At 43.2% G+C, this 14,555-nt stretch overlaps 1 protein-coding gene across 16 annotated transcripts in view; it reads left to right on the forward strand.

Moving 5' to 3' along the window:
* kif1b (kinesin family member 1B) overlaps positions 1-14,555 on the forward strand; it is a 58,902-nt gene that overhangs the window by 596 nt on the left and 43,751 nt on the right. For all 16 annotated transcript variants that reach the window (XM_052050571.1, XM_052050580.1, XM_052050590.1 and 13 more), the window contains exon 2: positions 1,237-1,393. In XM_052050571.1, the coding sequence (XP_051906531.1) occupies positions 1,288-1,393 (106 nt within the window). In that variant the 5' untranslated portion in view covers positions 1,237-1,287. The remainder of the gene's footprint in view (positions 1-1,236; positions 1,394-14,555) is intronic.

The raw sequence follows: 14,555 nt of genomic DNA on the forward strand, positions 1-14,555 counted from the left end.
AAGTATTTCCGACGCCGGATTGGAGTCGTGTCACATATGTTAAATCCACAGACGTGAACGATGCGCTGATTAATAGCGCTGACAAGAAAGAAAGACGAATGCGATAACAAATAAGTGGTGTCCTGTCATTTCCATTCAATGCCATTCACTTTAGCCGCTCACGTACGGTTCATCGGGGACAATGCGTCCGTGCTGTGCTGCTAAAAAAAGCACCCGGCTGCATCCTGTCGCACTATTCAACAGCATACAGCAGCGGGGGGGTTCGCTCAGTGCTCACATCGTTTTTTAATGGAAAAAAAGGTACAAACACTTTGCCCTCAACAGTTCTAAAAGGTTCGAGATGCAGGCCTGGTCCACCGTCCTTCCGGAGCGCCAAGCCAACGGGCTGGATAGAATTTCATGGGCGTATGCTTTAACAAGTATGGCTGACTTGCAAGCTTATGGAAAGTAAAGATTTGTTTCGAGTGGATACATAACGCCGTCCCTTTACGAAGTTTTCTTCTGATGGCTTGGTATTGGTAATTGGCTTTTGGTAGAAGCTCATGCAACACTTGTGAAGCTTTTTTTCCCCCCTATTCGCTGGGGTTAACAAAAAAAATTGCAAGTAATTTACCTTTCAAACATGTTTACAATTTAGTATATTAATAGTTTGATTCGAAATAGCCCTCCTGTCCTATGATTCCAAGCCCTTCAATATCAACTCAAGCTTACCCATAATAAATACTTGCAGCTCACAGACTATTTGGAAAAAATGCCCCGATGTACCCTGAAGTCTCTCTTTAACTTCCTCTCACAACGCAGGTCAGTTGAGACTTCAAGCAAATTCCTTGTCACCAATTTCTAATTTCCTCTCATCTCTATAAGTGTTCTAGAAAAAGCACAAAAACATGAGTGAATGCTTGCAAATGACTCTTTTTGTAGACAGGCGCATTGTTATTTTTGCGCCGAGGCAAGTCTAGTTCACCGTGCTTGGGAATTTGGCACACAGCCTTGCGCCGCGCTGGATATTCCAGCATTTTTTACTATAGGCACCTGGTGCACCAAGCACCTTGATAGTAGACTATAATTTAGATCAGCTAAAAGCAGGTCTAAGTTGTGACACAAGTGGTGTAGTACGATTTTGGTGGATTTCATCAAGGCACACACGTGCAAACACGTTCTCAGCCATTTCTGTCAACAGTTGTACTCCTGTCATGCATTCAGGTATTTAACGAGAACATTTTCTTCATCCTGTAGGAGGGAGGCCACACAACGCATTTTACTTGGAGATTTTCCCGCACGGCAAACATGTCTGGGGCGTCGGTAAAAGTCGCTGTTCGAGTTCGACCCTTCAACTCCAGGGAGACAAGCAAGGATTCGAAATGTATCATTCAAATGCAAGGCAACACTACAAGTAAGTCTCCCACCATATGCCCGCCTGGGCCATGTTCATGTATGCTCTGAGCTTTTACACAGGCTCACACGCAGAAACACAGGTGCACACTCACACTATAAATATCCCTTCATCGAAAAACATGACGCAACCGCATTCATTTTGATATATTATGAGCATTTGATGGTTGGTAGAATTGCACGGCGTGCCGGATCCAATGCCCTTGGCGGCTGCATATAACCTAGCAGCTGTACTTTCTGAGTCCTTGCACTCCTATGTTGCCATCATTTGCCCCTTTTATCAGTGAATAGTGAAACCGTTGGGGACAAACAGGGCTGAAGAGAAATAAAAAGGCTCACAGGGTGATATTCCTCCTCCTCCTCCGAAGGGGCCTGCATGCCTGAGGAGTTTTTGTGTGGGAAATGCTGAGTTGGTTTGAAGCAGGACAGGCAGGAGCTGCGGCGCAGCCGGACTGCACCCCCGATTCATCAAGGCTTCCTCCCCACATTTTCTATGGTGTTTTTTTTTATTTTATCAATGGCTATGTGAGTGGCATATTTTTATGGTTTGATGTGGCTTCTTGTATCATATCCTTTTTACAGGGGTTGTAGAGGTGAATGATTAAACACTGTGCATATGTCCAGGATTTAACAAGTTTACCAGCTGAACACTTTTATTCGCTTGTAAATTTCACAACAAATTCAAGTTAAGCCAAGTGTTAATGGGTTCCACTCCAGGGGATATTTTTTCAGCACGCACAATACAATGAAACCGATGAGGTTGAGCATAATCTATTCGGGTATGTTACATTTAAAAGCACATGTTCCTATTTTAACTGATGAAAATAGACTCACACTGTTACCATTGTAAATATTTTTGTTTAAGGTTGTAAACATGATTTACTGCCTCCTAGTATTATTAACATATTAAAACACAAACTCTAAAGGCAAATTTTGATTGTCATCAAAGTTGCCTCACGGATGCGCCTCACGTGTCCCTTTTTTTTTTTAAATCCGTCACAGAAGCACAATACATTGTAACTTAGATAACATCAATGAGGTAAGCACTAACTACAGTATATTGTTGATCATTTGTAAAGGAGTTAAAAATGAGATTAAAACACTGTTTATGGGTTTATGGGCGTTATTGTTTCTGATGCTTTGAGAAAATACTGCTAGAGAAGGATTAATCTTGCGAATGTGGCATCGTCTTTAAAAAGAAAGGTAAATGTAGTTGACATATACGCTGCTGTATGTTAAGGGCATTCTTTATATCTCTCTATATATATCGCTTGAACGATTTGGCAAAGCAATTAAAATAAAAGCCCAGGCAACGATAAATGGACAAGAATGTCTTTCATGGTCTTGTGATTGAACGTGTGTAGGTTTTTGTGACTGTGAGTCATCAGGAGCTGGATGCCGCTAGCTCCCATTTCAGTGCTACTTCCTCTTCCATCTGAGACATGATCTGAAGTCTATTTCATATGAACAACCATTCACCCGGTAACACCAAACTATTCTCCCAACTGTGAATTTGTTCTCTCAGTCAGATCAGACTCATTAGACTAAGCCTCCATAAATCTATGCCAGTTTCTCAAAACAGTTATGGCTGACTTGCTTTATCCCTCCGCCAAAGAAAGCTCTGTGTGAAAGCGTGTTGGTTCTCCTTGTTCTTTTTTTTTTTTTTTTTAAATCATGCCCATATCCTTTTTGAGTGAGGTGCTTGCGTGTGGTCCATGGCAGAACTGCAGTGGAATTTGTAGCGTTTTGGTGGCTTGGATAGTCTTTACATCGTCCGTTTTTTTTTTTAATCGTCCTGCACACGGGCAGATTGCACAGTAAAAAGGGGCGCTGGCAGGCAGCCACGCTTTCACTTCATTGGAGCTTCATTGCAGATGGTATGCCAAGAATGCTATCTTATTAGAATGCTGAAAAGCTCAACCTAGCTAGTAAAACACACAAACGCACACACACATTCATATATATTGTCAAGATTCGTATTGCATTTGATGTAATTGGATGATCTCGTCCAAAGCCTGTATACACGGTACTAACACGTTCACAAATTTTTCAAGATGATGATTAATTTAGGTCACTGGAGCTAATGATCAACAACAAGACAAATAATGGTTTGGCAGCCGGTGAACAAACGCGTCCATACAGTAAGTGAGACATCATAACTTAAGTGGATGTGTATTTGACAGCATTTCCACAATGGACCTGCTGGAAATTAGCAATGAATCAATTGTAACTTTTGATATATTGTTTTTAATGGCATGAAAGAGTCTCTCCGTGAATATTCCGACTCCTGTGGCAGCATGGGCTCCCGTCCCACTCCGTGACGGTGTGAATGTGACATGGAATGCTTGTCTGTTTCTACTGCGTATGTACTCTGCAACATGACTGGCGACCAGTCATGACAGGGTGTCCTCCGACTTCTACCTGCAGTCATCTTTGAGAGGCTTCAGTTCCCTGTGACCCTAAATGCGGGATAAGTGGGACAGAAAAAAAAATGGACCAACAATTCCAGAGAGGAAAAAGTAAAAAAAATGAAGCAAAGTAGAAATGCTAAATACATGTATGATTTTTTTCTTTTGCGGATTTTGTCAATGTTGATTATCAGTTTTTCTACTGAAAAAAAGGCACATTCCACATTCTTTTGGATTGATATTTTGCATTTTCTTTAAAAAAAAATCATTTTTTCTCTTAACCCATAATAATATGGGTATAAAATCGTTATTGAGATATCATAAGAATATGGCGATTAGACATTTTGTCCATATTGCCCAGCCCTAGTGTCGGTGTCGTCGAGACTGTGACACTCCCCTTATTATTGTCTGCGTCGAGAGCGTATTGTGGGGCTGTTTGTGTCAAAAACACTGAAAAACAGACAGCTCGGGGGCAAAGGCAGCATATGCCGTCTCCCTCTCTCTGCCTCACTCGTCTGCTCTTCATGCATACAGGATTGTCAAGGATCGAGTGCTAGCAAATTGATTATTCACTGTTCAGGGAACGTGTCCAAGGCCTCTGCATGCAGGCAGGCCGGCAGGCAGGCAGGCTCTAAACAAGTGAAGGCCTCTTCTGGGTGGAGACACATACTCTTACAAAGCAGGGCTAATATCATTAGAAAGGGATGATGCCATACGCTTATTGATATTGCCCGTGTTTCAAATGGCATCCAGAGCCTGGCTTCATTAAGGGTCTGATGTTTTCTCCATGTCGGCCTCTAGATTGTTACGTAACTCATGTTATGTTCCCCGGTGAGCTGCCTTGCATCTATGGATGACCAAAAATGGTCAACAGATCATACAATCAGTGAAGTGCTGATTGTAGTGAAATACGTGAGTGCGTGAGTGTATTGGTTTGCCTTTCCAGCAGCTCCTATATTTTGTTGTTCTACTTCTTCCTTTCATTACTTTGCTGCTGTGAATTGAGAATTTCTCCATTGCGAGACTAATAAAGGTTTTCTTTAATTTGTTTGGAATGGGACCGCAAATGCTTTTGAAAAGACACCAGTGTCACCCAATTTTGTGTCTTTGAAGTACATGTTATGGAATGGGACCCCACCTCTCAAGATGAGCAGAAACTAATTGTCAAAGCGAAAGTCACCGACGATTAAAATGTCACCCGTCAGATACATTTCCGATGAGGGTCGTCACTGCCTCGCGCAGACATAAAATCGAGCTGTTTTTATTTCACCTGAATGTGGTACTGCCCGGTCAGGATCCATCTTTTGGATGCCGGTACAAGTATGGCATATCATGGATCTGCTGAACCTTCCGCAGACAGGCCCGATTGACCCGATTAGAAGCGGTAAATCCACAGGCTTGCCTCGGAATGCCACGCCCTACCGCCGTAATCCCCGTGACCCTTGTCGGTGTATGCTGACACTCCGGGGTGTCACATTCCTCATTGGCTCATGCTGGGATTGGCTTGGACCAACACACATGTGCCCACGTGCGCCACTCTCGGAGAGCGGCTTGACATTTAAGACTGACCTCCTAATGAGGGGGTGGGCGTGGGTTGCGGCACTGCTGGCAGATGTCTGTGTCTGTTATCAGTGCACGCTGTGTGTGTTATAAGACTCTCGAGGCACTGGCATAATTGCGTCCTGCTGACTGCTTCTCAAGAAATCATTTCTTTTAATTCAAGAGCTAGTTATGGAAAATACCTGTAGATTAAGGTTCGGTAGAAATAGATTGATCCTGAATGTTTTTCAGTCCAAGTTGAAGTTACAATACAATACAATACAATACATGCTGATTTATATAGCGCTTTCACAACAGCGGCAGCTGTAACAAAGCGCTTTACAAAACAGTTAACATAAAGTAAAATAATAAACACAACACATAACATAAAACACGGACAGTCGTGCAGTCCTAACCACTTTTCCGTCACACGCTTTGTTGTTTGAAGCGGTTTGAGATGAAAGAGGAGAGAATCAAAGTGTCCTTTAACCAGTGGATCAGAGACGTCATGCTCAAAATGTGCACACGTCGGCTACAAGCTAAGTTTCAAAGTCAACAAGAAGCTGTAGCATCCATTGACGAAAAAAGAGATTGGTTCACTTCTCCTGTTCCATGGAAATCCATTTCAATTCCAAGCGGCGACTCACGGTTCCAAATACGCATCGGCGCTCTTCGCCAACGCTCCTCTCTCCTCATCCTCAACTTCAGCGGCCATCCATCCAGCCGCACCAACGCCGACTGTCCAACAGCGCTGACATAGCCACTGAACAAATCGGGGTTGTGAAAAATGCTGCCCATTACTGGCGCAAAAAACACAAGCGCCCCAGGTCTGTCCAGCACCGACAGTCAATGGCGCCGACATTCCTCCCAATCAAAATCTGTGCTGGTACAGGCGTGCTGCCGAGAAGGCGCAACCAGTTGAACACTACCGTCCATCCATTCATTTTCTATTACACTTGTCCTTATTTAGAATCACAGTTGAGCTGGAGCCACTCCAGTTGACTTTAGACGGGAGGCGGGCGTACATGTTGAAAAAGAAATCTAATTTATATCTATGTAAAGTCTCGATTGGAACTAACACGAATGGTTTTAATTGTGCTTAAAATAAACCAAAATGAAAGGCGCAGCAAAATGAAAATTATTGACCGAAACTGAAAACCAAAAATGAGGAACCCAATGCCGCAAAAAAATAAAAATAAAATCCCATCATGATGATTTTCTGCACCTCGACACTCCATCGTAACCCCCATCGTGACTCCATCGTGGCATTTATATGTGTGACCACTCACTTGAATTTTTCCAAGAGCAACTATTGCTGAAGTTTGCCAGTGGATTCTGACAAAAAACTATTTTTAACGAGCACTGCTGCGTGATGAAGAGGACTGCAAAAGCTTGTCTGCAAATTTGCCTCGTGTGAAAACGAGGGAGGCTGAGAAAGTGTGCTAACAAAAGAGGGGCTTTCCTTTTTTACACTGATGGGTGGTTTGCTGTTTTAATGCACAGAGGGCGGAAGATGACTTTTACGGGAGGCCACCATGTACCGGTAATTAAGCGTGCTCGGCATTGTTTGGGGGGGGAAAAAGTGTTTATCGGTGTATAAGGTAATACGTTTAAAAAAAAAAAAAGCACGAGTGACCTCTATTTCTTTGCAAAGATCCCAAACGTCGAGACCCGTGGCTAATAAAGCAAAGCAGCCAATACATATTTGTTTTTATGACTAAAAGTCGCTCTACTGGCTTTTAATCAGGTGCTCTTTGCGGGAGACTTTTGGCTCTGGGCTCATTTCCCCGTGTCATGGCAACGCCATGACAGTTCACCGGGACCCCCGAAGAATGTTTGCGACTGAAACGACCATGTTATTTCAGTCACACAAGTCTTTTGGACCGAAACCAAACATTTACCATTTTGGCCCAAAAATTTTACTGGCCGGCGGCCCGGTAGTCCAGTGGTTAGCACGTCGGCTACACAGTGCAGAGGTACCGGGTTCGATTCCAGCTCCGACCTCCCTGTGTGGAGTTTGCATGTTCTCCCCGGGCCTGCGTGGGTTTTCTCCGGGTGCTCCGGTTTCCTCCCACATTCCAAAAATAAGCATGGCAGGCTGATTGAACACTCTAGATTGTCCCTAGGTGCGAGTGTGAGTGCGAATGGTTGTTCGTCTCTGTGTGCCCTGCGATTGGCTGGCAACCGATTCAGGGTGTCCCCCGCCTACTGCCCGGAGACAGCTGGGATAGGCTCCAGCACCCCCCACGACCCTAGTGAGGATCAAGCAGCTTGGAAGATGAATGAATGAATGAATTTTACTGGCCATATTTCGGTGTATCTCTAAAATGAATCTGCCAATCTCCAATGATCTGTGAACCTAAATAAACCTGTCAATAAATAGACCTGCATCTGAAATGACATTTTTTAAATTAAACTGAGCTGTAGAGATTTTGTCCTAAAATGCTATCAAAAATGAAACCGAGTGGCTCTTGAAAAACGGAAAGCAAACCAAATTGAACGTAATAAGCAGTCTTATTTCAGTCATCCAAGTAGTTCTTCCTTTGTGTTGGGCAAGACTTGAGCCGCGCTACATTTTTGCGCACCTCATTGGTGTTGTGCTCACTGTCCATTTGAGCCCGTGATGGCGTTTGAATGGATACTGAGTCGGAGCTGACTTGTGGGTTGGGGGAGGGGAAGCTGTGGAAGCAGCCACATGAGCAGAGGCGGTGAAAGTCGTGCGCAAGCTTTCTTCACATGCAGGGTAGCGTGACGCAGCATCACAAGCTGTCTCGCAGCTTCTGTTTGTACATTTGAACAAAAAAAAAAGATGAAGGGACTGATGCTGCTGTGTCACTTTGAATCAGACAATCAGATTGCTGATTGAAGGGTGTTTTTGTGCAGCTGCTTGTTAAATGTTCAAAAGGATCAAGTCAGTCTTAGTGCCACATTTCATAAATTCCACTCATGCAATTGTCATTTTGTGGCTGGTAGATATTTTGTAGAATCACATTTTTTTTTTCCTGGGCAACTTTCTATTCAACTCGCTGCAGTTTAATTAAAAAACATTGGACCTAATCATAACAGAATGCTAAATGCGTCTGTTTAAATAGACTTGTAACGCATTCAATCAGTGGAATGGTTGTTCGAGAACGTCTACTCTGTATGACAAAAGAGTCTCGTGTTATATTGTGGTTTCCTCTTTAGGGGAAATTCTTAACAGTGGTATACAAAAGGAGAGCAAGTAGGTGAGGGCTTATTTATTCATGGGCTCGTATTGTGAGTGAACTGCCATTACACAAAAGCAGCACTCACTAATTTCTAATCAGATGCTCTGTGGGGCCTGTTTGACTACGCAGTACCCATTTGACTTAGAAAACCGAATAGGTAGGTGGCTTCCACGTGAAGTCATTTTTCCCTTTTGGATTTTTTTTTCGCTCACCATCTTGACTGGATAGAATTCAACTGCTTGCACAGCAATGCTTCTCGGTTGCTCCTTAATATGGTGCACTCTTGCTGCGTCATTGGCTTTTACGCCAGGAGATAACAAGATCGATGTTTCTTTCAGATTCCAAAGGTAATTATGCACCAGGCCCGAGACACAGAATAAATCTCTAAAGCACGGCAAGCCGAGTCGCTGAATAACATCGCCCATGCAGACCTCCGTGGCCAATCCATAGTTGGGGCTCATGTGTCCACTGAGTTTGTTTACCTTTGAAATCGCAGCGATAGTTTATTTTATACAGACAACAATTTTTAAAAAAGCCATATTATATAATAGTAAACTGCAAGCTGATTCATGAGCAAGCTAGCTAGCAGACGAGTCCAACATTAGCCAAAAGCTAACGCCTTGAGGCAAAACAAACCCAGATCGCTGCTATTTGCATAAGTGAATAACAGTACGGTAAATTGTTTGCTGCTGAACTGGGATGGAATAAATCCCCAGTTGAATCAGAATTACGACGTTCCCTTCATTTGTCTCTTTCACTGTCGCTATTACATTATTATCTTTAATAATGTGCAGATAAAGTGCCACTACTAAATTTTTTTCCCATCATAGAATAACAAACGTCCACTTTACTGAGTGATAACCTCTTTGTGCAATTGAGTTACCAGTCCAACATTAACAACTGCAGTAGAAAAAAAATGTCCTGACAAAAGGCCCTTGCTCTGAGATACATTTCAGCAACCTACAGAACAAGAAATATTCCAAAGTGAAACAATGCTGTAAAGAACTGAAAAATAACCAAATCACCAGTGCCGTTGTGTTATTGTGTAGCAATGTAGAGTAACAGATTGGTAACCAAGTGGTGGGCGGAAAAGAAGAACAGAAAAAAACACCATGCCATTCATGATTCTTGTCGGTATCACAATGTCGACATGAAGTACTGGACTGTGTCATATTCCTCTTGTGCCGTTGATCCATTCCGGTGGGTTATACTGCACCACATATACCTTGTGATTGAAAACATGGCAGACACTATTTACTGTTCCAGACGTTACCTTGGCAAAGCATAGTGACGTGAACATGGCTTTACTAAGGCAAATCTTTGCCAAAAGACAGCTAATGGTCCGTTGTACCCCTCCTCCATTACCTTCACTTTGTTTCTTTGCAGAGCTTGAGTGTAGTTGGGCATTTTCCCACACCCAAGAATGTGAGTGTGTTTTTGTAGTGTTTGTGCCCAAACCGACGCTGCTCTTTTTCCAGACTGTTTTGTTCGAGCTTCCTCCCACAGTCTGAATACTGAATTCTTAGGGCGACTGCACCATTTTACAGTCCAGGCACGGTGAGCTGGGTGGGCACGATGCTCATTCTTTAATACTCGTGAGTAAATTTTCAGAGGTGAGCGGAATGTTGGAAACCTCAAAGAATAAGACTGCAGAACTGACTCTTAACCTTTTTTTAAGCATTTATAATTCTTTGTAATGCCGCTGTGGGATAGCAGGAAAAAAGCAGATAAATAAAAAGGGGCACTCGCATTCCTTTCCACCTATCCAGAAAATGTCTAAAATATGCCCGTCATGTGATGTTAGCTTGAGAATGTGTTTTTTTCCCCCCCTGATGATGATGTCACGGTGCTTACGTAAAGCCTGACAGCATTTAAAGCGATACTCAGGGTCCTTGAGTTGCAGCAAGCTCAGAAAATCCAGGTCACTGCTTTTCAAAACGGGCTGCTGTTGTTAGCAGTGAATGTGAGCGCTTCTGTGTTTATTTCCTCACGTCAACTCTGAATAGCGCAATCTTCACTTGAATCATATGATGATCTTCAATCTGGCACACAGATAAGTGGCAAGACAAGTTTGGACTTTGAATTACAAACCCGAGTTGAGACGTTGCGTTAAACATGAAAAAAAAACAGAATACCATAATGTGCAAATCACGTTTAACCTATATCTAATTGAATGTATTACAAAGACAAGATATTTCATGTTCAAACGGATATACTTCAAAACCGCACATCATTGTGTCAAGGAAATCACTACATGGGCTCAGGAGCACTTCAGAAAACCATCCATCCATCCATTTTCCGATCCGCTTATCCTCACAAGGGTCCGTGCTGGAGCCTATCCCAGCCGTCTTCAGGCAGTAGGCGGGGGGACCCTGAACCGGTTGCCAGCCAATCGCAGGGCACATAGAGACAAAAAACCATCCGCGCTCACACTCACACCTAGGGACAATTTTGAGTTTTCAATCAGCCTGCCATGCATTTTTTTTGGAATGTGGGAGGAAACCGGAGTCACAGTGCTTACATAAAGGTATGGAGAAAACCTGGAGAAAACCCACGCACGTCCAGTGCCGGATACCTCTGCACTGTGAGGTCAACGCGCTTACCACTGGACCACCAAGCCGCCACCTTCAGAAAACCAATTTCAGTAAATATAGCTTGGCGCTACTTCCATAAGTGCAAACTCTACTATGCAAAGAAAAACCGCCATTCATCAACAACATCTAGAAACGCCGCTGGCCTCTCTTGGCCCGAGCTCATTTAAAATGGACTGATGCAAACTGGAAAAATGTTCTGTGGCCTGACGAGTCCACATTTCAAATTGTTTTTAGAAACTGTGGACGTTGTGTCTTCTGGGCCAAAGAGGAAAAAAAAAAAATCATCCGGACTGTTTTGGACGCGAAGCTAAAAAACTAGTGGGACTACATTAGTGCCAATGACATGCCAAACGTACATATCTGTGAATTTCCCATTAATGCTGAGGTACATGCAGCCATCCAAGTAACATTTTTTTCATCTACGTCCTTGCTCATTTCAGCAAGACAATGCCAAACCACATTCTGCATGTGTCACAACAGCACAGTGGTTAACATCACAAAACGTGTTGCAGCCATAAAATTCGACATTCATGATTATTTGCTAAAAACAATCAAGCTTTATCAGTTTGATCATGATATGTTGTCTTTGATATGTGTATTCAGTTAAATATATTATATTTTGGGGCGGCCCGGTAGTCCAGTGGTTAGCGCGTCGGCTTCACAGTGCAGAGGTACCGGGTTCGATTCCAGCTCCGGCCTCCCTGTGTGGAGTTTGCATGTTCTTCCCGGGCCTGCGTCTGTTTTCTCCGGGTGCTCCGGTTTCCTCCCACATTCCAAAAACATGCATGGCAGGCCGATTGGACGCTCTAAATTGTCCCTAGGTGTGAATGTGAGCGTGGATGGTTGTTCGTCTCTGTGTGCCCTGCGATTGGCTGGCAACTGATTCAGGGTGTCCCCTGCCTACTGCCTGAAGACGGCTGGGATAGGCTCCAGCACCCCCCGCGACCCTAGTGAGGATTAAGCGGTTTGGAAAATGGATGGATGGATATTATATTTTGAAGAAATATTGGTAGTTGTAGAGCTAAAATTGAACATTTTGCACCGAATCCACACGACTGGTATCTGTATCGGCCGATCGCACTCAGGGAAAGATCGCTATTGGCAATTTAAAACCCTGACGGGAACATCCGTAGTCACAGGTGCCTGAGAGGCTTCCTTTATCGCTTTGTTGTAGTTCTGTTGTGTTTTACTTTTTTTTGTTATTGTTTAAACGCTGAATGGAGTCCTGCTGGGTTAGCATGTTTTCCGTTTCTCTCTGGTGGTTTCTACAACCCCGCCTCCCCTCTCGTGTCTGTTGTGGCGGCGTGTGGGTGTGCGTGAGCTGATAAATATCAAAAGACAGTCACAGTATGCAGCAGTTTACAAAGGCCCGTGGGCTGTGTGAGCAATGTACAGTATGGTTTGGCAGGGATTGCGGCGGTTTGGTTTTCGCAGCTGAAATCTTTCCATTCCTTCCTGTCCCTGACAGTCTGTCGGCATGCAAAGCGCTAGCTGCCATCTGCTCGTGTATAAATAGACGATGGTCAGATCTGGAACAGCTGGCACATAGGCCAGCACGGTACACTCTTCCACCGCTAAAGTAACTTTAGATGTTCATCGAATGTCCAATTTTCCATTTCTACGGGTTCGTTGCGCACACGTGTTTCTCCGTGCATTTGTGATCTAACCAAAGACGTTTTTGCTGACTGACCATCAGGGCTTTTTGTAACGGGTGGATTGATGTGGCCAGTCTGCTTCAATACTGGGTAAAAAGTCTGAAGGTTAATATGACGGTTTCACATCATATTGACATCAAAGACGGTCACATTGTATTGCCCCAGTGTATGAAAATAATTCGAGCCATATTACAGATGGCATTGAATTCATGTATTAAAATCTACAACTGGTAAATAGTAATCAATTAATTGATGAATGATAACTGGCGATAGATTTTTTAAAAATCGGCGCAGAGTTCTACTTCGGTGTAGCCCAACTTCCCATAGTTGCAAGCAACGCTGTCTTTAGACCACAAATCATTAAGACCGACTCAACTGCACCTCGTTCCACTCAGTTTTTGACTTGATTTCTTGAAGGCAAACTTCATCGACAATCAACCAAATTCTTAATGACTACCTAATCGGTTGTCATCCTTGTCCCTACTAATGATTTTTCAGTTATTTTCAGGGTTTTTCCCGCACTCAAGTTGTGTGGACGGCTAGTGTCGGCATCTAAAAAGCCATTTGAACCGTTTAACACAAGATTGATGGAAGTCACAAACTCTTTGGAAGTCTAAAATGAAGACACATTCTTTTCCTTTTTCTTGTAATTTCTGTAGCAGACAATTTCTGTATTCTAACCAGGTGGAAGGGATAATTCAGCCCGCCCGCCTTATTGAATGGGGCTTTGATATTAGCCATAAATTCTGTAAATATAATAAACCAAATCAAAAAATTGACCTAACGTAACATCATGAAATCAAAAGCAATCATTTTTGCGTGATGATATATCAAGTGAAGGAGGCAGTTGCGCAATTTGCGTCACTTTGCCACATCCAATACGGATGCGAGTCATTTGAATTTAAAGAATGCATGCACGTCATGGCACATGGTCGAGATGGTGCCACCTTTGCCTCGATTTGAGCCAGGAAAAACCCAGTCGAGGCGAAGAAATAATACACGGGGCCGTCTGTCTTGTCATTGATAAAACAGCAAATGTAATGGCGACCATGCTCGAGCGTAGTACTCTAAAACAGGGGTCCCCAACCCCGGGCCGCGGGCCGGTACCGGTCCGTGGGTCATTTGGTACCAGGACGCACAGAAAGAATAAATAACTTACATTAATTCCGTTTTATTCATTTCGGAATCTGAAAGATGTTTAATTTCGAAAATTTACCGGATCCTCCGTTACATCCTTCTACAGTATGTCACTCTTGACGCAGGTCATGGCGGGCTTCTTGGTTACCGCTGAAATGAAACCCGGGAGCTAGCAAAATGAGTAAAAAACAAAGGAAGGGAAGGAGAAGAGGCCCAGCCAGGAGACAGAAGAGGAGCCTACAACTTTCAAGAAAAAGAAGGCTACATTTAATTGACATTATCCGGAGTCCTACTTAAAATATGGATTTATCTCAACGGGAGATTCCCACACACTAAGCCCCCTCTGCATAATATGCGGCGATGGTGAGTCATATTTTTCATGCAGTTTGTATCTTATTTCTATGGCAGGTTTAAACGTTCCTATCGCGACGTTTTCTGGGGTTGCCAGATAACGGCACAGACCGCAGAAGGATGGAACAAATGTCACGTTATATGTGTTTATGAAATTGTTACTAGCTAATATTTAATCATGAAAATTGTTCATAACTAAGGAATATTTTATTGCAAAAGCCAAATTTTATGATAAAATACAAATATACATAGATGAAAAATAAATCAAAA

This window comes from Hippocampus zosterae, chromosome 2, assembly GCF_025434085.1.
Source record: "Hippocampus zosterae strain Florida chromosome 2, ASM2543408v3, whole genome shotgun sequence".
Taxonomy (NCBI): domain Eukaryota; kingdom Metazoa; phylum Chordata; class Actinopteri; order Syngnathiformes; family Syngnathidae; genus Hippocampus; species Hippocampus zosterae.